Here is a 25,873-nt window from a genome sequence, read left to right on the forward strand (position 1 = left end):
GTATTTAAATTTTATAAATTCAAAAAATATTATTTCCTCAAATTCAAAAAATCCAAAATTAAAATTTACATTTTTTTATTTAAAAAACAAAATAAAAGATTTAAAATAATAAATTTTTAGAATTAATTTGCTTTATTTTTATTTTTTATATTTAATTTAGATCTTTATTTAAAAACATAAATCATACTTTTAAATTTATGTAACAAGTGCATTTTTATAATTTGGTTAAACTTGTAATTTAAAACATTTAAAAAATTCGATTAATTTAAATTAATTATTATTAAAAAAGTCTTCAAAAATAAATTTTTCAATCACTAGTTTTTTTCTAAGATTGAATTTCTTCAATTGTTTATATTAAAATAGAAGAATCAGGTCTATGATCTGGGTTGGTTTCTATCATTCTTATTACTAAAAGAAGAATTTAACTATATTTAGTATCTTTATACATATTCTTCATTAATCTAATTTTTGCTTATTTAAATATTACATCACAATTAACCTATGAAATATCAGTAAGAGTGAGCATGTACAACAAGATCATTCCTAAGCTAAATACATCACTTTTAAAAAAATTAATTTTTTGATCTCTCTTCATTTCTCTCAACTCAGGAGACATCCATTTAAGAGTACCAAAAGCTACATTATTTCTAATTTGTTCAGATTAAAATAATTCTTAAGCACATCCGAAATCTGAAAGATAATAATTTCCTTCTCTAATTAAAATGTTTGATGGTTTTAAATCCCTATGAACTATTCCCTCATCTGAGTAGATTAGAGCTAATGTTTTACCTATTTAGACTAAGAATTTTACTATTTCTTCTTGATTGAATTATTCAAGCTATTTTTAAGTTTAAATATAAAAAATAAAATTAAACAAAAAAAATTCTAAAATGAATTATTATTATTCTGCAATATTTTTAATTTTAGAATTAAATTGAATACATTGGCTTGTTTTAAGTTGATTTATTCTTACAAAGTAGATTCAGCCAAATCTAAAATGAGGTAAGTTGATCTGTTTGCTACAAAATAATTTTACAGTTTTATAACATGGTCATATTTTTTTAATTTTTCTAAAACTTCTATCTCATGGAAAACACTACTGTTTATATCACTCATTTATTCAGTAACACAAATTTATTTGCATGCATAAAAATCTGGCATAGTCGATAAAATTTCTTGATTTTTGATGATTTCTTTGTGCTTATTTTTGACTTTATAGACATCTCCATAGCTGCCAGAACCTAAAGAATCTCTAAAATCTATTTCATATTTTTTTTCAAACTACTCTTTTGAGATTTTGATTGCCTATTTAAATATCAGATCTTCAAGTCTGGCTAAAACTTCTTGTCTTTTTTAGTTTCTTTTTTTTATCAGAAAAGCCAATAGAAAAGTAAAAAAAAGGCATACTACAGATTAAAATATTAAAGCTTTAATCTACTTTTAGCTAGTAGGTAAATAAGGGTTTTAATAAGATAATTAAGAAAATTATTAATAACTAAAGTCATTATTTTATTCATCGATTAACGTTACAATTATTTTACCTTAACTCATTGATAAATAAATTATTTAGTCATCACTTTGTTAAGCAAATACCTTTACAAAATCACTGTAATTTAATATAATTTAGTAAATGTATAACACTTTTTAGCTGTTATCTGAGCTTGGATCTCTATAACTCATTAAAAAATATTAATTTTGTTGGTATTAGTAATTATAGTTAAATTTAGGTAAGCTTTACAGATTTTTAAAACTCTCACTAAAATCAATTATTTTAAATTAAATTTAATCTAAAACATAATTGAATAAGTAAATATTTGTGTTTGGTAGTATTTAATCGATCATGTTATTATTAAATACGTATGTATTATATTTAGAAGATATTACAGCTTAGTCTCCTCCAAAATATTGAATTTCCTCAAATTCGTCTTCATTTTCCAAACAAAATATTTATTTTAAATCTAAATATTTAACGTTTTATTTCAAATAGTACAAGCATTTGTTTGAATCAGATGTAAAAAAATTTAATTGCATAATATTAGGTATATAACTCAGTTCAAGTTTTAAGATTTATTTATTTTTTGTTATGTAATATACTATGTTTGTATTCAAGTTATCTCTTAAGTAAAAAATATATGTATCATTAAATTGAGAGACGTGCAAGATATTTTTAACTTTTTATTATAAAAGAAAATATTAACTTCTAATCCAAAGTGCTAAAAAAAATAAGTTTTATATAAAAAAAGAAAACCATAATATAAAAATATTATTTTAAAGTAATTAAGGAGTCAGTCATAAAAGTAGTTTTATTAGTTAATTGCATGTTATTTAGTAAATTTATTTCTTTAGTTCTACTAAATTGAAAATGAATTAATTACTTTGAGTAGTCTAAATTTCAACAGATGTTTAATCGCGAGGATAATAAATTTTAATAGATAAAATATCATTTATGATCTAATATAAAGAAAACGAGCTTTCAGATTATATTCCATTAGAATTCCAAATTATGGGCTAATTTTAATCAAAACCTATATCACCAATTAACATATGGTCTTAATCTTAATTATATTATCTTATTTAAAAACAAGTTTCTTAATAAATAAATCCTCTTTAAAAAGTTTAATAATTATTTGAACTAAAACATTTATAAGATATGTCTGATTAATCACATATTGTATTAATAGCGTTTATTAAGAAAAGTATTAAAACTTAACAAAACTTCATCTTTTTGTTGAGCAATATTATTTATTTATTTATTTCTGTATTTATTACTAATTTACTAATAAGATTTATAATTGTCAGGAAGAATCATAAATTCAACTAAATTATTTATTAATAGGAAATCCTAAATTTAATTAATTAGTTTTAAGACATACATAAATACAGCAAATAATTAAATATGGATTTTGTAGAAAAGTATTTATTTATTTTTTCTTTCAAATTGCACCAAAACACTAAATAGATAATAAATAAATACTATTATCTAAATTAAACAATTAAAAGAAATAATTTTTACAGTTCAGAACAAATAAATCCAATAGATCAATTTTATAATTTTGATAAAATCTATTTTGGTTTACTTTTAAATCAAGCTTTATTCAAAATTAAATTCATTTTAGAATTTTATTTGTTTCTTTATTTGTTTTAGAATATCATAAATTAATAAAAAAATACTTAAATTAATTATCTTTAAATATTAATTAGATATTTTTACCAGTGTTGTGACGATGTTTTAGTTTTTAAATAGATCGATTCCGATTTTTTGGAAAATATTCAAAGTAACTTATCAAATATTTTTTATTTTGGGCCACCCACCATTAATAAATACATATAGATACATAATACCCTGATCATTTTTTTAAGAAAAATAAATTTTATTTGCATTTGAAAATAAATAAAGACTTATTATATTACTATCTTATCCATTAGCCTAAAATAAATTTATATAATTTAAATATGATCTCATAAGCTTATTTATTCAACAGATCCTAAAATTCATAATATACTAAAATTGATCTGTATAAATATTACAGTTTAATTGAGGTAAGCAGACTCATTTTATTCCTACTTGTTTTTTTATTGTATTTATTCATAGATTTTGTAGTTTTTATAATTATTTGCTTTTATTAATTCTTATAATTAAATAATTAACTTCAATTACATAATTATATTTTTTATTATTCATTATTCACAACTATATTGTACTTCCACTTCGTTAAATATTTAAGCTCATCCCTTTGATTTTAATCAGAGCAATAAATTGCAATTTACTACAAGCTTATTAAATTTTAATGAGTTTTATATTTATTATTTTAAGGTAATGAAATTTAATGAATCCAATCAACATAAAAAATTTAAATTTTGACTTTATTTAGTACAGATTAAAAAATAATTATTTATTTTTATCAAAAATTATATAATAACTTATTTAATTTTTTTTTCATTATTATTTTATTTTATTTTTTTATTTAAAGTCATTTTCTATATCTTAAATTGTATTAATTATTATAGCAGCGTCAGGCCTATTGTCAGGATTCGTTTCTAACATTTTACTTGTCAGTAAAATAATTTCATTAGAAATATCTTTACAATAATTTTTCATGATTCTTATCTTTTGGCTTTTAGTAAACTCATCAGAGTTTACAGAAGAAATGTCTGAAAGAGTAAGCATATAAAGCAATAACATCCCAAAGCTAAATATATCACTTTTGAAATAGTCAACTGCTTGATTTTTCTTCATTTCTTTTAATTCAGGTGACATCCATTTCAAAGTTCCCATGACTAAATTGTTTCTGGCCCCTTCTGATTCAAATAATTTTTCAGCACATCCGAAATCAGACAAATAAAAATTTTTATCTTTAATAAGTATATTTGAAGGCTTAATATCTCTATGAGCTATCTATTCTTCAATTTATATTAATGCTAAAGTTTTTCCTATTTAGATTAAAAATTTCACAATCTCACTCTCATCAAACTTTTCTAACTTTTTTTTAGATTTAAAAATGTAAATCAATTTATTCTTTTAAATTATATAAATTATTTAATATAAAAATGTCCTTATATTTGTAGATAAAATTACGAATTTTAAGATATTTATATTAAAATAAATCAATTCTATTTTATCAAATAGAATTTTATTTTAAAATGAAAAAAAAACTAAATAAATGAGTTGCTTGCTTACATTAGCCTACTTGCTATTTATTTCATCCTATAAAGTGGATTCTGCTAAATCTAAGATAATATACATTGACCTTTCTTCAGTCATATAATTTTGTAATTTAATCACATTTTCATATTTCTTTAACTTTTCCAACACTTCGATTTCATGAAAAATCTATGAACTTTAGTTTTCTCCATCTTAAAACATATGTATTTGCTTACAGGCATAGTAATTAGGCATATCTTGTAAAATATCAGGATTTTTGATAATGTCTTTGTATTTGTTTTTAACTTTGAAAACCTGTCCGTAGCTACCACTACCTAGAGAGTCTCTATAATCTAGTTCATATTTCTTTTAAAATTCTTATTTAGATATTTTAATCATTTATTTGAATATCAAATCCTCTATTCGAGCTACTATTTCTTTTCTCTTCTTTTATTTTCTAAGTATTAAAAGACTGAAAGTAAGCAATAGAATAAACATTACTGCTGACTAAAAATATATCATATATTATATTAGTATTTTTTTAGATAAATTTTCTATATGTGGTGCCGTTTCATAATAATAATACTAATAGATACTGTCTTGATCGTTTATTTGAAATAAAAAAATATAATAAGTATTCGAAACTAAGTAGAGGCTTGTTAGATTACTTTCTTATTGGTTAATTTTTTAAATGTATTATCCGTATTTAAATTTGATTTCATAAATATATTCAATTCTTTGTTCATTTTCAGAAAATGGATCTCTGTAACTCATTATTTTATTAAATTCATCTATTTAAAAGTTATAGTTAAACTTGGGAAAGTCAGCAACATTCTAAACCTTCTCACTAATATCTTAAATTTATTCATAGATTTATTTGTTATAAAAATCATTACAAAAGAATAAATAAACATTTGTTTAAGGTAAAACTTATGTAATTAAATTATTTTCAATTACATAAGTATTTTTTTGAGTGCTTACAACAAAATTGTTACTTCCATTAGTCTAAATATCTACAAATTCATCACTTTAATTTTCATCAATACAAAAAATAATTATTTGTTGCAACTATATCCTCTTATCATCAATTTTATACAAGCACTAATTCATTTTCTGGGTAAATAGATTTGTTTTAATTAATTAAGGTCTCTCATTGAACAAATACTTAAGAATGGATTCAATAGTAAGGTAATATAATATAACCTAATTTTAATTATCTAGTATATAAAAGTAATAGATATCATTTGATTAAGATACTTGCAAAATCTCCTTCACTAATTTTCAATAAAAGAATAGGTAAAAAATTATATTTACTTACTTATTAACTTTTTTAAAGTAAGAAGAATTTTTGAAATAAATGAAATATAATTTTGTTGTTATTATAAAATAAATTTAAAACATTTTGCATTTTATTTAGTTGATATATTTTAATTAAGTAAAGCGAGCATCTTTTAAAAATATTTCCATTAATTCTACTTAATCTTAAATTCATTATACAAAGTAATTAATAAGTAAATGAAATAAATATTTACCTCCAATAACTTCTAATTCATTTGAAAAACTAGATTAATAAGCATAAATCTTTATCTGTAAATTATTTTAGGATATTTGATAAATACAATAACTAGTTTTTGACTGAATGCCATTAGAATTCCAGAAAAAAGGTAGATTTTAAATGAATGTATTTTAATAAATTGTTACACTAGTTTAATTAAACTTCTGTAGTTAATAACAATTATATTAATATATGTAACCTCTTAAAAATGTCATGAAATAATTAGGATTATAGCAAGTTAAAACCTATTCTTATCCGTCAGACTATAAATATGCAGTAATAAATAGAAGAATTAATAATAATAATACTTTTATTGTCATACTTTTACAGACAAATCTTTTGTTGAATTTATAGATTTCAAAAGTGATTAATTGATTAGAAATTTGGATTCTCTATTTAAAGTAATACAAAAGATTAATTATTAAATTAAAATTTATTACTATTAAACAAATAATATCAACTCATAAATACAATTTCAAATATTTGATTATATTCTATTAATTATATTTCTTGTATAAACTTTTTTTTTTTTAATTTATAGTATATAGTAATTAATAATTTTAATATTCTAAAAACTTACATTATTTTTATACATTTATTTTTTGATTATTAGTTTACATACACACATACTAATAAATAATCCATACATGAAAAAGGTACTTTAAATCTTAATTAGAATATAATAAAATATTTTAAATAAATTTAGTAATTTTAAAATTAAAAAATAAAACTTATATTTATCATTAAAATAATGAAAATATTTAAAATTTATTAGATAGATTTCAATAAACTTATTTGATATACTCTCATAAATATTTGCTTTAATTTTTTTATTTAAAACCATTTTCTATCTTAAATTGTATTAATTATTATTCCAGCATCAGGCCTATTGTCAGGATTAGTTTCCAACATTTTACTTGTCAACAATCCTTACTTAGTCTTCAATATATTATTTTGGCTTTTAAGATATATGTGGTCTTGCATTATCATGTCCATATTTTTTTTAAGCCTTCTTTTTTTAAAAATTTGATAGCATCTTTTTTATATCAATTGCTTCTCATATATCTCCTCATTAGTCAAGTTAGTTGCTTGGAAGCTCTATATATTTTTTATAAATATGTCAATACATCCCTTTGATTTTAATCAGAGCAATAAATAACAATTTACTATAAGGTTATTAAATTTTAATGAGTTTTATATTTATTATTTTAAGATAATTAAATTTAAATGAATCATGCAACATAAAAATTTAAATTTTGGCTCGTGCAAATTCAAAAAATAATTTATTTATTTATTTTTATTATTAATTACATAATAAATTATTCAATTTTTTTTTTCATTATTATATTTTATTTTTTTATTTAAAGTCATTTTCTATATTTTAAATAGTATTAATTATAATAGCGGCATCAGGCCTATTGTCAGGATTAGTTTCTAACATTTTACTTGTCAGTAAAATAATTTCTTTAGAAATACCTTTACAATAATCTTTCATGATTCTTATCTTTTGGCTTTTAGTAAACTCATCAGAGTTTACAGAAGAAATATCTGAAAGAGTAAGCATATAAAGCAATAACATCCCAAAGCTAAATATGTCACTTTTGAAATAGTCAACTACTTGATTTTTCTTCATTTCTTTTAATTCAGGTGACATCCATTTCAAAGTTCCCATGACTAAATTTTTTCTGGCTCCTTCTTATTCAAATAATTTTTCTGCACATCCGAAATCAGACAAATAAAAATTTTAATCTTTAATAAGTATATTTGAAGGCTTAATATCTCTATGAGCTATCCCTTCTTCTATCTAAATTAAAGCTAAAGTTTTACCTATTTAGGATAAAAATTTCACAATCTCACTCTCATCAAACTTTTCTAACTTTTTTTTAGATTTAAAAGTGCAAATTAATTTATTTTTAAAAATTATATCAATTATTTAATATTAAAAGGGTATGATATTTATAGATAAAATTAAGAATTTTAAGATATTTAAATTAATATGAATCAATTAAAAAGTAATAGATAATAAAAATTTATTCTATTTTATCAAATAAAATTTTATTTTAAAATTAAAAATAAATTAAATAAACGAGTTGCTTGCTTACATTAGCCTACTTGTTATTTATTTCATCCTATAATGTGGATTCTGCTAAATCTAAAACAAGATACGTTGCTCTTTCTTCAATAATATAATTTTGTAATTTAATAACATTTTCATATTTCTTTAACTTTTCCAATACTTCGATTTCATGAAAAATCTATGAACTTTAGTTTTCTCCATCTTAAATCATATGTATTTGCTTACAGGCATAGTAATCAGGCATATTTTATAAAATATCAGGATTTTTGATAATGTCTTTGTATTTGTTTTTAACTTTGAAAACCTGTCCGTAGCTACCAATACCTAGAGAGTCTCTATAATCTATTTCATATTTCTTTTAAAATTCTTATTTAGATATTTGAATAACTTATTTGAATATCAGATCCTCTGTTCGAATTATTATTTGTTTTCTCTTCTTATATCTTCTAAGTATCAAAAGACTGAAAATAAGCACTAGAATAAACGTTACTGCTAACTAAAAATATATCAAATATTATATTAGTATGTTTTTAGATAAATTTTCTATACTTTATGGTATTTAAAATAATTCATAATACTAATAGATATTGTCTTAATCGTTTATTTAAAATAAAAAAACATAATCTGCATTCGAAACTAAATAGAGGCTTGTTATATTACTATCTTATTGGCTAATTTTTTAAATATATTATCCGTACTTAAATTTGATTTCATAAATATATTCAATTCTTTGTTCATTTTCAGAAAATTGGTCTCTGTAACTCATTAATTTCTTATATTCATCTATTTATATATTATAGTTAAACTTGGGAAAGTTTGCAACATTTTATAGCTTCTCACTAAAATCTTAAATTTATTCATAGATTTTATAGTTAATTTTATCAAAATATATGAATAAGTAAATATTTGTTTGAGGTAAAACTTATGTAATTAAATTATTTTCAATTACATAAGTATTTTTTTGAGTGCTTACAAAAAAACTGTTATTTCCATAAGTCTAAATATCTACAAATTCATCACCTTCATTTTTATCAATACAAAAAATAATTATTTGTCGCAAGTTTATCTTCTAATCATCAATTTTATACAAGCACTAATTCATTTTCTGGGTAAATAGATTTGTTTTAATTAATTAAGGTCTCTCATTTAACAAATACTTAAGAATGTATTCAATAGTAAGGTAATATAATGTGACCTGATTTTAATTATCTAGTATATAAAAGTAATAGATATCATTTGATTCAGATACTTGCAAAATCTCCTTCACTAATTTTCAATAAAACAATTGGTAAAAAATTATATTTACTTACTTAATTACTTATTAACTTTTTTTAAAGTAAGAAGAATTTTTAAAATAAATGAAATATAATTTTGTTGTTATTATAAAATAAATGTAAAACATTTTGCATTTTATTTAGTCGATATAATTTAATTAAGTAAAGCGAGCATCATTTAAAAATACTTCCATTAATTCTTTTTAATCTTAAATTCTTAATACAAAGTAATACATAAGTAAATGAAATAAATATTTACCTCCAATAACTTCTAATTCATTTGAAATAACAGATCTCAAAGGATAAATCTTTATATGTAAATTATTTTAGGATATTTGATAAATACAAAAACTTGTTTTTGACTGAATGCCATTAGAATTCCAGAAAAAAGGTAGATTTTAAATGAATGAAAGTGACTTAATATCTACATTAGTTTAACTAAACATCCTTGGTTAATAACAATTATATTAATATATGTAACCTCTTACAAATGCCATGTAATAATCAGGATTATTTTCATTGCAAATTAAAACCTATTTTTATCCGTCAGATTATAAATATGCCGTAATAAATAGAAGAATTAATAATAATAATACTTTTATTGTCATACTTTTACAAAAAAATCTTTTTTTCAATTTATAGATTTCAAAAGTGATTAATTTATTAGAAATTTTGGTTCACTATTTAAAGTAATACAAAAGATTTACTATTAAATTACAATTTATTACTATTAAACAAATAATTTCAACTCATAAATAAAATTTCAAATATTTTTTTATATTCTATTAATTATGTTCCTACTTATTTTTTTTAACTTATAATAAATTCTAATTTTAAATATAAAATTTAGTTATTTTAAAATGTTTAATTTAAAAATAAAACTTATATTTATCATTAAAATAAAGTAAATATTTAAAATTTATTCGATAGATTTCACTAAACTTATTTGAAACACTCTCATAAATATTTAGTTTAATTTTTTTATTTAAAATTATTTTCTATATCTTAAATTGTATTAATTATTATTCCAGCATCAGGTCTATTGTCAGGATTCGTTTCTAACATTTTACTTGTCAATAAAATAATTTCCTTAGAAATACCTTTACAATAAATTTTCATGATTCTTATTTTTTGGTTTTTAGTAAACTCATCAGTGTTTACAGAAGAAATGTCTGAAAGAGTTAGCATGTAAAGCAACAACATCCCAAAGCTAAATATGTCACTTTTGAAATAGTCAACTACTTGATTTTTCTTCATTTCTCTTAATTCAGGTGACATCCATTTCAAAGTTCCCATAACTAAATTTTTTCTAGCTCCTTCTGATTCAAATAATTTTTCTGCACATCCAAAGTCAGATAAATAAAAGTTTTAATCTTTAATTAGTATATTTGAAGGCTTAATATCTCTATGAGCTATCCCTTCTTCGATGTATATTAATGCTAAAGTTTTTCCTATTTAGATAAGAAACTTCACAATCTCACTCTCATCAAACTTTTCTGACTTTTTGTTAGATTTAAAAATATAAATCAAAATTAAAAGATAAAATTATGAATTTTAAGAAATTTATATTGATATGAATCAATTAAAAAATAATAAATAATAAAAGTTAGTTAATTCTATTTTATCAAATAAAATATTATTTTAAAATTAAAAAAAATTAAATAAATAAGTTGCTTGCTTACATTAACCTACTTGCTATTTATTTCATCCTATAATGTGGATTCTGCTAAATCTAAAACAAGATACGTTGCTCTTTCTTCAATAATATAATTTTGTAATTTAATCACATTTTCATATTTCTTTAACTTTTCCAACACTTCGATTTCATGAAAAATCTATGAGTTTTAGTTTTCTCCATCTTAAGATATATGTATTTGCTTGCAGGCATAGTAATCAGGCATATTTTATAAAATATCAGGATTTTTTATAATGCCTTTGTATTTGTTTTTAACTTTGAAAACCTGCCCAAAGCTACCACTACCTAGAGAATCTCTATAATCTAGTTCATATTTCTTTTAAAATTCTTGTTTAGATATTTGAATAATTTATTTAAATATCAAATCCTCTATTCGAGCTACTATTTATTTTCTCTTCTTTTATCTTCTAAGTATCAAAAGACTGAAAGTAAGCAATAGAATAAACATTACTACTGACTAAAAATATATCATTTATTATATTAGCACGTTTTTAGATAAATCTTTTATACTTGGTTACATTTCAAATGAATAATACTAATAGATATTGTCTTGATCGTTTATTTAAAATAATAAAATATAATTTGGATTTGAAACTAAATAGAGGCTTGATATATTATTATTTTATTGGTTAATTTTTTAAATATATTATCCATACTTAAATTTGATTTCATAAATATATTCAATTCTTTGTTCATTTTCAGAAAATGGATCACTGTAACTCATTACTTTATTAAATTCATCTATTTATATGTTATAGTTAAACTTTGGAAAGTCTGCAACATTTTATACCTTCTCACTAAAATCTTAAATTTATTCATAGATTTTATAGTTATAATAGTCATTACATAAGAATAAATAAACATTTGTTAAAGGTAAAACTTATGTAATTAAATTATTTTCAATTACATAAGTATTTTTTTGAGTGCTTACAACAAAATTGTTACTTCCATAAGTCTAAATATCTACAAATTAATCACCTTCATTTTCATCAAGACAAAAAATAATTATTTGCTGCAACTATTTCCTCTAATCATCAATTTTATACAAGCACTAATTCATTTACTAGGTAAATAGATTTGATTTAATTAATTAAGGTCTCTCATTGAATAAATACTTAAGAATGGATTGAATAGAAACTTAAAATAATATAACCTAATTTTAATTATCTAGTATATAAAAGTAATAGATATCATTTGATTAAGATACTTGCAAAATCTCCTTCACTAATTACAATAAAAGAATAGGTAAAAAATTATATTTACTTATTAATTTTTTTATAGTAAGAAGAGAATTTTTGAAATAAATGAAAAAAAAAATATAAAATATTGAATATGAAATATGATTTTGTTGTTATTAGAAAATAAATTTAAATTATTTTGCATTTTATTTAGTTGATGAATTTTAATTAATTAAAGCGAGCATCTTTTAAAAATATTTCCATTAATTCTACTTAATCTTAAAAGTTCATTAAACAAAGTAATTAATAAGTAAATGAAATAAATATTTACCTCCAATAACTTCTAATTCATTTGAATTACTAGATTAATAAGCATAAATCTTTATCTGTAAATTATTTTAGGATGTTTGATAAATACAATAACTAGTTTTTGACTGAATGCCATTAGAATTCCAGAAAAAAGGTAGATTTTAAATGAATGTAGTTTCCTAAATTGTTACACTAGTTTAATTAAACATCCGTAGTTAATAACAATCGTGTAAATTTATATAACCTCTTACAAATCCCATTTAATAATCAGGAAAATAGCAAATTAAACTTTATTCTTATACATCTGATTATAAATATGCAGAAATAAATAGAAGAATTAATGATAATAATGCTTTTATTTTCATACTTTTGCAAACAAATCTTTTGCTCGATTTATAGCTTTCAAAAGTGATTAATTGATTAGAAATTTGGATTCAGTATTTAAAGTAATACAAATGATCAATTATTAAATTTTAATTTATTATTATTAAACAGATATCGTTTGACTAAGATAGATACTTGCAAAATTTCCTTCAGTAATATTCAATAAAAGAATTGGTAAAAATAAATATATATTTTCTTATTAACTTTTTTTAAAAGTAGAAGAATTTTTGAAATAAATGAAATATAAAATATTGAATATGAAATATGATCTGGTTGTTGTTTGAGAATAATTAAATTTAAAATATTTTGCATTTTATTTAGTTGATCTATTTAATTTAATTAATTAAACAAGCATCTTTTAAAAATATTTCCATTAATTCTACATAATCTTAAGTTCATTAAACAAAATAATTAATAAGTAAATGAAATAAATGTTTACCTCAAATAACTTCTAATAAATTTAAAATAATATGCTCATAAGCATAAATCTTTATCTGTAAATTATTTTAGGATGTCTGATAAATACAAAAACTGCTATTTGATAAAATGCCATTCGAATTCCAGAAAAAAGGTAGATTTTTATAGTATCTAGTTTACCAAATTTTATCAATTTTTTAATTAAAATGCTGTACTAAATAAAAATTAAATTCATTTCTGTAAACTCTTAGAAATATCATTTAATTATCAGGCTAATAGCAAATTAAACTTTCATCTGATATGTGAGATTGATTATAAATATGCAGTAATAAATAGAAAAATTAAAAATAATACTTTTATTTACATACTTTTATAAATAAATCTTTTATTCAATTTATACCTTTCAAAAGTGATTAATTTATTAAAAATTTGGGTACAATATTTAAAGTAATACAAAAGATTAATTATTAAATTTCAATTTATTGTTATTAAACTAATTATCAACTCATAAATAAAATTTCAAATACTTTAAATTTAAAAAAAAATATATATTCATAAGAAATATAATAAATAAAATAGAAAATATAATAAATTCTTAGTTTTAAAAGTGAAAGCTTTTAGTAAATTGCTATTAATAAAAATTAATCTATTATTTTAATACAGATTTTTATTTAAAATAACCCAGCAGGCATGAATATTTAAAGATATTTAAATTTCCAAAATATTTTTTATTTTAACATATTATTATATTTTATACATTATTTATTTTAACATATCATTATATTTAAAACATTTTTATTAACATATTATTATATTTAAACATTTTTTTATTTAATATATTATTATATTTTATATTTTTTTTATTTAACATATTATTATATTTTATATTTTTTTTATTTAATATATTAATTATATTTTTTGTTCTTACTTATTTTTTTTGACTTATAATAAATAGCAATTAATAATTTTAATATTCTAAAAACTTACAATATTTTTATACATTTATTTTTTGATTATTAGTTTGCATACACACATACTACTAATAAGTAATCCAAAAAAATTTTGAAAAAGGTACTTTGAATCTTAATTATGATATAAATATAAAACATTTTAAATAAATTTAGTTATTTTAAAATGTTTAATTTAAAAATAAAATTTATATTTATCATTAAAATAATGAAAATATTTAAAATTTATTCAATAGATTTCACTAAACTTATTTGAAACACTCTCATAAATATTTAGTTTAATTTTTTTATTTAAAATCATTTTCAATATCTTAAATTGTATTAATTATTATTCCAGCATCAGGTCTATTGTCAGGATTCATTTCTAACATTTTACTTGTCAATAATATAATTTCCTTAGAAATACCTTTACAATAATTTTTCATGATTCTTATTTTTTGGTTTTTAGTAAACTCATCAGTGTTTACAGAAGAAATATCTGAAAGAGTTAGCATATAAAGCAACAACATCCCAAAGCTAAATATGTCACTTTTGAAATAGTCAACTACTTGATTTTTCTTCATTTCTCTTAATTCAGGTGACATCCATTTCAAAGTTCCCATAACTAAATTGTTTCTAGCTCCTTCTGATTCAAATAATTTTTCTGCACATCCGAAATCAGATAAATAAAAATTTTAATCTTTAATTAGTATATTTGAAGGCTTAATATCTCTATGAGCTATCCCTTCTTCGATGTATATTAAAGCTAAAGTTTTTCCTATTTAGATAAGAAACTTCACAATCTCACTCTCATCAAACTTTTCTGACTTTTTGTTAGATTTAAAAATATAAATCAAAATTTATAGATAAAATTATGAATTTTAAGAAATTTATATTAATATGAATCAATTAAAAAATAATAGAAAATAAAATTTAGCTAATTCTATTTTATCAAATAAAATTTTATTTTAAAATGAAAAATAAATTAAATAAATGAGTTGCTTGCTTACATTAGCCTACTTGTTATTTATTTCATCCTATAATGTGGATTCTGCTAAATCTAAAACAAGATACGTTGCTCTTTCTTCAATAATATAATTTTGTAATTTAATCACATTTTCATATTTCTTTAACTTTTCCAATACTTCGATTTCATGAAAAATCTATAAACTTTAGTTTTCTCCATCTTAAGACATATGTATTTGCTTACAGGCATAGTAATCTGGCATATTTTGTAAAATATCAGGATTTTTTATAATGTCTTTGTATTTGTTTTTAACTTTGAAAACCTGTCCAAAGCTACCACTGCCTAGAGAGTCTCTATAATTTAATTCATATTTCTTTTAAAATTCTTATTTAGATATTTGAATAACTTATTTGAATATCAAATCCTCTGTTCGAGCTATTATTTCTTTTCTCATCTTTTATCTTCTAAGTATCAAAAGACTGAAAGTAAGCAATAGTATAAACGTTACTGCTGACTAAAAATATATCATTTATTATATTAGCATGTTTTTAGATAAATTTTCTATATATGGTGTCATTTCAAATGAATAATACTAATAGATATTATCTTGATCGTTTATTTAAAATAATGAAATATAATTTAGATTGGTAACTAAATAGAGGTTTGTTATATTATCTTATTGGTTAATTTTTAAAATATATTATCCATACTTAAATTTGATTTCATAAATATATTCAATTCTTTGTTCATTTTCAGAAAATGGATCTCTGTAACTCATTACTTTACTAAATTCATCTATTTATATGTTATAGTTAAACTTGGGAAAGTCTGCAACATTTTATAGCTTCTCACTAAAATCTTAAATTTATTCATAGATTTTATAGTTTTTATAATCATTACATAAAAATAAATAAACATTCGATAAAGGTAAAACTTATGTTATTAAATTCTTTTCAATTACATAAGTGTTTTTTTGAGTGTTTACAACAAAATTGTTATTTCCATAAGTCTAAATATCTACAAATTCATCATCTTCATTTTCATCAATACAAAAAATCTTTTTTTGTTGTAAATGTATCTTCTAATCATCAATTTTATACAAGCACTGATTCATTTACTAGGTAAATAGATTAGTTTTAATTAATTAAGGTCTCTCATTTAACAAATACTTAAGAATGAATTCAGTAGAAAGGTAATATAATATAACCTGATTTTAATTATCTAGTATATAAAAGTAATAGATATCATTTGATTCAGATACTTGCAAAATCTCTTTCACTTTTTTTAATAAAAGAATTGCTAAACAAATTTTATTTACTTTTATTATTTTTTTTAAAAAATTGAAATAAATGAAATATAAAATATTGAATATGAAATATTATTTTGTTGTTATTAAAAAATAAATTTAAAATATTTTGCATTTTATTTAGTTGATGAGTTTTAAATAATTAAAGAGATCTTCTTTTAAAAATATTTTCATTAATTCTACTTAGTCATAAATTCATAAAACATAGTAATAAATAAGTAAATGAAATAAATATTTACCTCCAATAACTTCTAATTCGTTTGAAATAGTTTTCAAATAAGCATAAATCTTTACCTGTAAATTATTTTAAGATGTTTGATAAATACAAAAACTACTTTTAGACTAAATACCATTAGAATTCCAGAAAAAGGGTAGATTTTAAATGAATGTTTTGGAGAAACTAATTGTTACACTAGTTTAATTAAAATTTTATAGCGAGCAACAATTCAGATTTTCTTGTACGTAACCTCTTAAAAATGCCATTGATTTATTAGGAAAATAGCACAATCGACTTTAATCGTATAATGTAGATTATACTTATGAAGTAATAAATAAAAGAATAAATATTAATACTTTTATTTTCATACTTTTACAAATAAATTTTTTGGTCAATTTTATAGAAATAAATTTGGGTACACTATTTAAAGTAATACAAAATATTAATTGTTAAATTTCAATTTATTACTATTAAAGAAATAATATCAACTCATAAATACATCAAATATTTTTTTATATAATTTTTATTATGCATTTATTTTTTAGTAAGCTATTTTTTTAAGATTCTAAAAACCTACTATATTTTTATGAATATATTTTTTGCTTATTAGTTTACATACATAAATACCTATCAACATAGCCATAAATATTATATCTATTCAAAAAGTTAGTTTAAATATAATTAGATAATAATTTTTAAACTATTTTAAATAAATTTAATTTTTTAAAATATTTCATTAAATATTTTTTTTATATTTATAAATTATTTAAAATTAATTAAATAGATGTTAATAAACTTATTTGATATACTCTCATAAATTTTAACTTAATTTTTTTATTTAAATTTCTTATGAATATTATATTTTTTGAAAATTTATTTATAAAATTCTTAATTTTAAAATTAAAGCTTTTAGTAAATTATTATAAATAAAAAGAAAGCTATTATTTTAATATTCGAAAAACTTACAATATTTTTATACATTTATATTTGCTTATTAGTTTATTCAAACAAATATCAATAAATAAAGCTATAAATATTATATCTATTAAAAAGATACTTTAAATATTAATTAGAATATAATATTAACATTTTTTTAAAATTTTATGTTTATTATTAAAATAATTAAAATTAATTTCAATAAACTTATTTGATATATATTCTCATAAATCTTTGCTTAAATTTTTTTATTTAAAGTTATTTTCTATATCTTAAATTGCATTAATTATTATTGCTGCATCAGGCCTATTGTCAGGGTTTGTTTCTAACATTCTTTTTATAAGTAAAATTATTTCATTAGAAATACCTTTACAATAATTTTTCATGATTCTTATCTTTTGGTTCTTAGTAAACTCATCTGAGTTTACAGAAGAAATATCTGAAAGAGTAAGCATATAAAGCAATAACATTCCCAAACTAAATATGTCACTTTTGAAATAGTCAACTACTTGATTTTTCTTCATTTCTTTTAATTCAGGTGACATCCATTTCAAAGTTCCCATGACTAAATTGTTTCTAGCTTCATGCGATTCAAATAGTATTTCTGCACATCCGAAATCAGATAAGTAAAAATTGTCATCTTTTATCAGTATATTTGAAGGCTTAATATCTCTATGAGCTATCCCTTCTTCAATGTATATTAATGCTAAAGTTTTACCTATTTAGGATAAAAACTTCACAATTTCGCTCTCATCAAACTTTTCTGACTTTTTTTCGATTTTTTAAATAAAATTAAAATTTTTAATAATTAAAAAATAATTTAACACAAAAAGAGCTTGAAATTTATTGATAAAATCTTTGAAAATAGTAATTAATTTAATTAATCAAAATTATTTTATAAAATTTTTAAAACAATAAAATTTAAATCTATCTTATCTTATATTATGTTATGGTAAAAAATAGTAAGACAAAAAATAAGTGATTTTTAATCTTGAATATAAAAAGAAAAACAATAAAAGTAATAATTTGAGTTTTGCATAATTAATTTTATGAATAAAAAGAAATTTGTATTGTTTAAATAACTTTTGAAGTAAGTTATTCAAAAAAATATTAATTCTATAATAAATATCAAACAAAATTTTATTTGAAAATGAATTAAAGAAAATAAAAAAATTCTTCTTCTTACATTTGTCTACTTTTCATTTATTTTATCCTATAATGTGGACTCTGCTAGATCTAAGACAAGATATGTTGACCTTTCTTCAATAATATAATTTTGTAATTTAATTACATTTTCATATTTTCTTAGCTTTTCTAACACTTCAATTTCATGGAAAATCTATTAACTCTAGTTTTCTCCATCTTAAGATATATGTATTTGCTTGCAAGCATAATAATCTGGCATGCTTTGTAAAATATCAGGATTTTTTATAATTTATTTATATTTATTTTTAACTTTATAGACCTGACCAAAGCTACCACATCCAATAGAGTCTCTATAATTTAGTTCATATTTCTTTTAAAACTCCTATCTAGAAATTTAAATAACCTATTTGTATATCAAATCCTCTGTTTGAGCTCTAATTTCTTATGTCTTTTTTGATCTTCTAAATATCAAGAGACTAAAAGAAAATGATAAAATAAATGATATTGCTGTTTAAAAATATACAAATTTAGCTATAAATGCGCTGTTAGGTAAATTTTTATAATCATTATACAGTAAAAATTTATAATATTAATAAATACTGTCTTCATCATTTATTTAAGATATTAAAATCAAATTTGTATTATAAGTTAAATAAAGACTTGTTATATTTTCTTATTGATAAAGTTTTTAAATATATTATCCATATTTAAATTTGATCTCATAAACATACTCAATTCTTTGTTCATTTTCAGAAAATGGATCTCTGTAACTCATAATATTATTATAATAATCTATTTAAAAGTTATAGTTGAATTTAGGAAAATCTGCATATTTCTAAACCTCCTCACTAATGTCTTGTATTTCTTCATAAATTTCACCAATATTTAGAGTTTTACATAAGAATAAGTAAACATTTGTTTAAGGTAAAATTTTAGTAATTAAATTATCTTCAATTACATAAGAATTTTTTTGAGTATTCACTATAAAACTGTTGTTTCCATTTGTTAAAATATCTTCCAATTCATCATTTTCATCTTCATCTATACAAAAAATAATTGTTTATTACAAATTCTACTGTATATTATCTATTTTATATAAGCATTTATTCATTTGTTAGGTAAATAGATTAGTCTTTATTAATTTAGGTTTTTCATCCAATAAATATTTAAGAATGAGTTTTTTAGTTACATAATATAATATAGCCTAATTCTGATTATCTAAAATATAAAAGTAATAACTATCATTTGACTAAGATACTTGCAAAATCTCCTTCACTTATTTATTAATTTATTTACAATAAAAGAATTATTACACAAAAGACATCAAATTTTATCTTATTTTATATTTGAAATTATAATTTTTAAAATAATTGGTAAAATAATATGATTTTATGAAACAAATCCATTTAAAATACTTCGGATTTAAATCGATATATTTAAGCTAATTTAAAACTATGCCTTTTAAAAATCATTCATAAATTAATTCTACTTAATTATTTATTCATAAAGTTAATTAATAAAAAAACAAATTACCTCCATTAACCTCTAATTCCTATGAAACACTCTCTTAATAATAATAATAAAACTTTATCTGTAAATTATTATCTAATATTTAATAAATACAAAAACTTTTTTTAGACGAAATTCCATTAGAGTTCCAAAAAATCGGTAGAGTTTAAGGGTATGTATTTTCGCCAATTACAATACTACTTTAATTAAACTTCTATATTTAAAAGAAAGAAATTAGTGACATATAGCATCTTTAAAATGCCATAGTATCATTAGGATGTTAGCAGTTAAAACTAATATCCTATTACTCACACGCTATCTATTTAACAATAACTAGAAGGACTAATATTTATATCTTTATTTTCATATATCTATTTAAGCAAATTTACTTACTATTTTTTATCATAAAAGGTAATTAATAGATTTGAAATTATTAAATTCAATTTACTATATATATTTGGATGCCTGATTTTATTAAAACAATATTTTAAACAAACAAATTATTTTGTGAGATTTAATAAATTTCACACATTTATTTATTATTTTTAGCAAATCTATCAAAAATAAATTTTTTTATTTACCATTTTTTATATCTGAAATAGTTAACATTTATAATTATAGATAGATATATATGCATATTAATAATTTAGTCAATTTATTTGTTTGATTATAATATACTTTGATTTTTTCATTTAATTTCATTTGATAATCATTTTATTCTATTTACAGTTTTATAAGCTTTATGCTTTTACAGATATTTTTTTAAGGTTTTATAATTTTATTACTGAATTAAAAAATAGATTTAAAAGTATTACTCATAATATTATTATTAATTTCTAATTATTGCTAAAACAATCACATATTATTCAAGAAATATCTGAAAGAGTAAATATATAATAAAATGACAACTTAATTGGAGTGTACCGAATCTTTTTTGGGTCATTTTATACATAATTTATGGTCTTTCTAAAAAATAGTGATTGATGCCACTTCACTAGATTTTAGAAAGGCATTTAGCTATATATATAATTTTATTTAAAAATTAAATTATATTTTTAATAAAACACATTAAAAATTAATTTAAATGCATTATTAATTAAGGAAATCGAAATAGTTAAAAAAATTTTATTATTAAATAAATAATCATATATCAAAATAAAAAATAAAATAATTTATTTAAATAAATCTATTTTATTCATTTAAATTAATTTAATATAAAATTTAATTTCAAATTTTTAGGATCAATATGATTTTATTAAATATTTCTTTTTATTTTTTTAAATTAATTAATTAATTATTATCAAAAATAAAGTTGATAGTCTTTTATTTATTTATTTATTTTTAAACGATTATATAATTAAAATACAAAATTATTATTTTAAAATAGATAAGATATTTCTTAATTGAAACAAAAGTGATTATTTATTTATTTATTAACTTAATTACTAAAATATTCTTTTAACTGAAGAATAATTTTCTGTCATTATTAAATTTCTCATTTTTATTGAAATTTATTTTCTATTTCTCCTATTGCTTATATTAAAATTGGTGCATCAGGTCTAAAATCAGGATTAGTTTCTAGCATTTTACTTACTAATAAAATTATTTCCTTAGAAACATATTTACAAGAGTTTCTCATAATTCTAAGTTTTTAATTCTTGCTAAATTCGTCAGAATTAACTGCGGATATATCAGATAGAGTTAGCATATAAAGCAATACCATTCCTAAACTAAATATATCACTTTTAAAGTAGTCAATTGCTTCAATTTTCTTCTTTTCCTTTAACTCAGGTGACATCCATTTCAAAGTTCCCATTACTAAATTATATTTAGCTCCTTCAGAATCAAATAGATTTTCTGCACATCCAAAATCTGATAAATAGTAATTATTATCAATAATTAGTATATTCGAAGGCTTTATGTCTCTATGAGCTATTCTTTCTTCAACATATATGATAGCTAATGTTTTTCCTATTTATGATAAAAACTTCACTATTTCACTCTCTTCATAGATTTCTGACTTTTTTAAATTATTTATTATATTTTATTTGTAATGTCATTGAATATTTTTAATGTAATAATTTTTTATTTTTTTCTCGAAAAAACTAACTTAATAATTCATATAAATAAATAAATAAATAATTATTTTAACCTTGAATTTAATTTTAATATTCTTTTAAGCCGAAAAATATTCAATAAAAATTTTAATGTAAATTATTTTTTTTATTTTTTAGCTTTTTTTTTTTTAAATTAAATTTCTTATGAATATTATATTTTTTGAAAATTTATTTATAAAATTCTTAATTTTAAAAATGAAAGCTTTTAGTAAATTATTATAAATAAAAAGAAAGCAATTATTTTAATATTCTAAAAACTTACAATATTTTTATACATTTATATTTGCTTATTAGTTTATTCAAACAAATATCAATAAATAAAGCTATAAATATTATATCTATTAAAAAGGTACTTTAAATATTAATTAGAATCATAATAATTTTTTAAAATTTTATATTTATTATTAAAATAATTAAAATTAATTTCAATAAATTTATATTCTCATAAATCTTTGCTTAAATTTTTTTATTTAAAGTTATTTTCTATATCTTAAATTGCATTAATTATTATTGCTGCATCAGGCCTATTGTCAGGGTTTGTTTCTAACATTCTTTTTATAAGTAAAATTATTTCATTAGAAATACCTTTACAATAATTTTTCATGATTCTTATCTTTTGGTTCTTAGTAAACTCATCTGAGTTTACAGAAGAAATATCTGAAAGAGTAAGCATATAAAGCAATAACATTCCCAAACTAAATATGTCACTTTTGAAATAGTCAACTACTTGATTTTTCTTCATTTCTTTTAATTCAGGTGACATCCATTTTAAAGTTCCCATGACTAAATTGTTTCTAGCTTCTTGCGATTCAAATAGTATTTCTGCACATCCGAAATCAGATAAGTAAAAATTGTCATCTTTAATTAGTATATTTGAAGGCTTAATATCTCTATGAGCTATCCCTTCTTCAATGTATATTAATGCTAAAGTTTTACCTATTTAGGATAAAAACTTCACAATTTCGCTCTCATCAAACTTTTCTGACTTTTTTTCGATTTTTTTAAATGAAATTTAAATTTTTAATAACTTAAAAATAATTTAACACAAAAAGAGCTTGAAATTTATTGATAAAATCTTTGAAAGTAGTAATTAATTAAATTAATCAAAATTATTTTATAAAATTTTCAAAGCAATAAAATTTAAATTTATCTTATGTTATGTTATGGTAAAAAACAGTAAGACAGACAATAAAAAGATTTTTAATCTTGAATATAAAAAGAAAAACAATAAAAGTAGTAATTTGAGTTTTGGGATAATTAATTTTATGAATAAAAAGAAATTTGTATTGTTTAAATAACTTTTGAAGTAAGTTATTCAAAAAAATATTAATTCTATAATAAATATCAAACAAAATTTTATTTGAAAATGAAGTAAAGAAAATTAAAAAAAATTCTTCTTCTTACATTTGCCTACTTTTCATTTATTTTATCCTATAATGTGGACTCTGCTAGATCTAAGACAAGATATGCTGACCTTTCTTCAATAATATAATTTTGTAATTTAATTACATATTCATATTTTTTTAGCTTTTCTAACACTTCGATTTCATGGAAAATCTATTAACTCTAGTTTTCTCCATCTTAAGATATATGTATTTGCTTGCAAGCGTAATAATCTGGCATGTTTTGTAAAATATCAGGATTTTTTATAATTTGTTTATATTTATTTTTAACTTTATAGACCTGTCCAAAGCTACCACATCCAATAGAATCTCTATAATTTAGTTCATATTTCTTTTAAAATTCCTATCTAGAAATTTAAATAACCTATTTATATATCAAATCCTCAGTTTGAGCTCTAATTTCTTTTCTCTTTTTCGATCTTCTAAATATCAAGAGACTAAAAGCAAATGATAAAATAAATGATATTGCTGTTTAAAAATATACAAATTAAGTTATAAATGCGCTGCTAGGTAAATCTTTTTGATTATTATTCAGTAAAAAACTATAATATTAATAAATACTGTCTCCATCATTTATTTAAGATATTACAACAAAATTTGAAGTATAAGTTAAATAAAGACTTGTTTTATTTTCTTATTGATAAAGTTTTTAAATAAATTATCCATATTTTAATTTGATCTAATAAACATATTCAATTTTTTGTTCATTTTCAGAAAATGGATCTCTGTAACTCATAATTTTGTTATATTAATCTCTTTATTATAAGTTATAGTTGAATTTTGGAAAATCTGCATATTTCTAAACCTCCTCACTAATGTCTTATATTTCATCATAAAATTTACCATTAAATTGAAGGTTATATAAGAATAAGTAAACATTTGTTTAAGGTAAAATTTTAGTAATTAAATTATCTTCAATTACATAAGAATTTTTTTGAGTATTCACTATAAAACTGTTATTTCCATTTGTTAAAATATCTTCCAATTCATCATTTTCATTTTCATCTATACAAAAAATAATTGTTTATTACAAATTCTACTGTATATTATCTATTTTATATAAGCATTTATTCATTTGTTAGGTAAATAGATTAGTCTTTATTAATTTAGGTTTTTCATCCAATAAATATTTAAGAATGAGTTTTTTAGTTACATAATATAATATAGCCTAATTCTGATTATCTAAAATATAAAAGTAATAGCTATCATTTGACTAAGATACTTGCAAAATCTCCTTCACTTATTTATTAATTTATTTACAATAAAAGAATTATTACACAAAAGATTCATATTTTATATTATTTTATATTTGAAATTATAATTTTTAAAATAATTGGTAAAATAATATGATTTTATGAAGCAAATTTATTTAAAATACTTCAGATTTAAATCGATATATTTAACCTAATTTAAAGCTATGCCCTTTAAAAATCAATTATAAATTAATTCTACTTAATTATTTATTCATAAAATTAATTAATAAAAAACAAATTACCTCCATTAACCTCTAATTCCTATGAAACAGTCTCTTAATAATGATAATAAAACTTTATCTGTAAATTATTATCTAATATTTAATAAATACAAAAACTATTTTCAGACGAAATTCCATTAGAGTTCCAAAAAATCGGTAGAGTTTAAGGGTATATAATTTAGCCAATTACAATACTACTTTAATTAAACTTCTTTATTTAAAAGAAAGCACTTTGTTGTATATAGCATCTTTAAAATGCCATAGTAATATTAGGACTTTAGCATTCATAACTAATATCCTTTTACTCACACGCTATTTA

The 25,873-nt window shown here is 19.8% G+C and overlaps 8 protein-coding genes across 8 annotated transcripts; all 8 read right to left on the minus strand. All coding sequences in view use genetic code 6, as the record gives it.

The window, feature by feature from the left end:
• Positions 1-307: 307 nt before the first annotated feature.
• Positions 308-2,544, minus strand: TTHERM_00449320 (Serine/Threonine kinase domain protein; the record flags this gene model as incomplete). Its single annotated transcript, XM_001013327.2, has 3 exons — positions 308-838; positions 943-2,171; positions 2,376-2,544. The coding sequence occupies 3 exons, from the start codon at positions 2,542-2,544 to the stop codon at positions 308-310; spliced, it is 1,929 nt and encodes a 642-aa protein (XP_001013327.2).
• A 1,393-nt stretch (positions 2,545-3,937) lies between these two features.
• TTHERM_00449330 (kinase domain protein) lies at positions 3,938-5,585 on the minus strand (the record flags this gene model as incomplete). The annotated part of the gene is made up of 2 exons (XM_001013328.3): positions 4,679-5,585; positions 3,938-4,480 (listed from the first exon to the last, which is right to left on the minus strand). Exons 1-2 carry the CDS (start codon positions 5,414-5,416, stop codon positions 3,938-3,940), a joined length of 1,281 nt encoding a protein of 426 aa, XP_001013328.2. The 5' UTR covers positions 5,417-5,585.
• A 1,948-nt stretch (positions 5,586-7,533) lies between these two features.
• TTHERM_00449350 (kinase domain protein) lies at positions 7,534-9,040 on the minus strand (the record flags this gene model as incomplete). The annotated part of the gene is made up of 3 exons (XM_001013330.2): positions 7,534-8,073; positions 8,300-8,640; positions 8,935-9,040. The coding sequence occupies 3 exons, from the start codon at positions 9,038-9,040 to the stop codon at positions 7,534-7,536; spliced, it is 987 nt and encodes a 328-aa protein (XP_001013330.2).
• Positions 9,041-10,505: 1,465 nt separating this feature from the next.
• On the minus strand, positions 10,506-11,449 carry TTHERM_00449360 (kinase domain protein; the record flags this gene model as incomplete). Its single annotated transcript, XM_001013331.2, has 2 exons — positions 10,506-11,048; positions 11,231-11,449. 2 exons carry the CDS (start codon positions 11,447-11,449, stop codon positions 10,506-10,508), a joined length of 762 nt encoding a protein of 253 aa, XP_001013331.2.
• Positions 11,450-14,763: 3,314 nt separating this feature from the next.
• TTHERM_00449370 (Serine/Threonine kinase domain protein) lies at positions 14,764-15,900 on the minus strand (the record flags this gene model as incomplete). Its single annotated transcript, XM_001013332.1, has 2 exons — positions 14,764-15,306; positions 15,490-15,900. 2 exons carry the CDS (start codon positions 15,898-15,900, stop codon positions 14,764-14,766), a joined length of 954 nt encoding a protein of 317 aa, XP_001013332.1.
• A 2,229-nt stretch (positions 15,901-18,129) lies between these two features.
• Positions 18,130-20,804, minus strand: TTHERM_00449380 (kinase domain protein; the record flags this gene model as incomplete). The annotated part of the gene is made up of 8 exons (XM_001013333.2): positions 18,130-18,672; positions 19,092-19,527; positions 19,783-20,092; positions 20,241-20,269; positions 20,365-20,385; positions 20,467-20,509; positions 20,585-20,617; positions 20,675-20,804. 8 exons carry the CDS (start codon positions 20,802-20,804, stop codon positions 18,130-18,132), a joined length of 1,545 nt encoding a protein of 514 aa, XP_001013333.2.
• Positions 20,805-22,055: 1,251 nt separating this feature from the next.
• On the minus strand, positions 22,056-22,954 carry TTHERM_00449389 (kinase domain protein; the record flags this gene model as incomplete). Its single annotated transcript, XM_001471240.1, has 2 exons — positions 22,056-22,580; positions 22,940-22,954. 2 exons carry the CDS (start codon positions 22,952-22,954, stop codon positions 22,056-22,058), a joined length of 540 nt encoding a protein of 179 aa, XP_001471290.1.
• Positions 22,955-23,119: 165 nt separating this feature from the next.
• Positions 23,120-25,816, minus strand: TTHERM_00449390 (kinase domain protein; the record flags this gene model as incomplete). Its single annotated transcript, XM_001013334.3, has 5 exons — positions 23,120-23,662; positions 24,082-24,548; positions 24,642-25,085; positions 25,576-25,608; positions 25,666-25,816. The coding sequence occupies 5 exons, from the start codon at positions 25,814-25,816 to the stop codon at positions 23,120-23,122; spliced, it is 1,638 nt and encodes a 545-aa protein (XP_001013334.3).
• Between the last annotated feature and the right edge of the window lie 57 nt (positions 25,817-25,873).

This window comes from Tetrahymena thermophila, assembly GCF_000189635.1.
Source record: "Tetrahymena thermophila SB210 genomic scaffold scf_8254686, whole genome shotgun sequence".
Classification (NCBI taxonomy): domain Eukaryota; phylum Ciliophora; class Oligohymenophorea; order Hymenostomatida; family Tetrahymenidae; genus Tetrahymena; species Tetrahymena thermophila.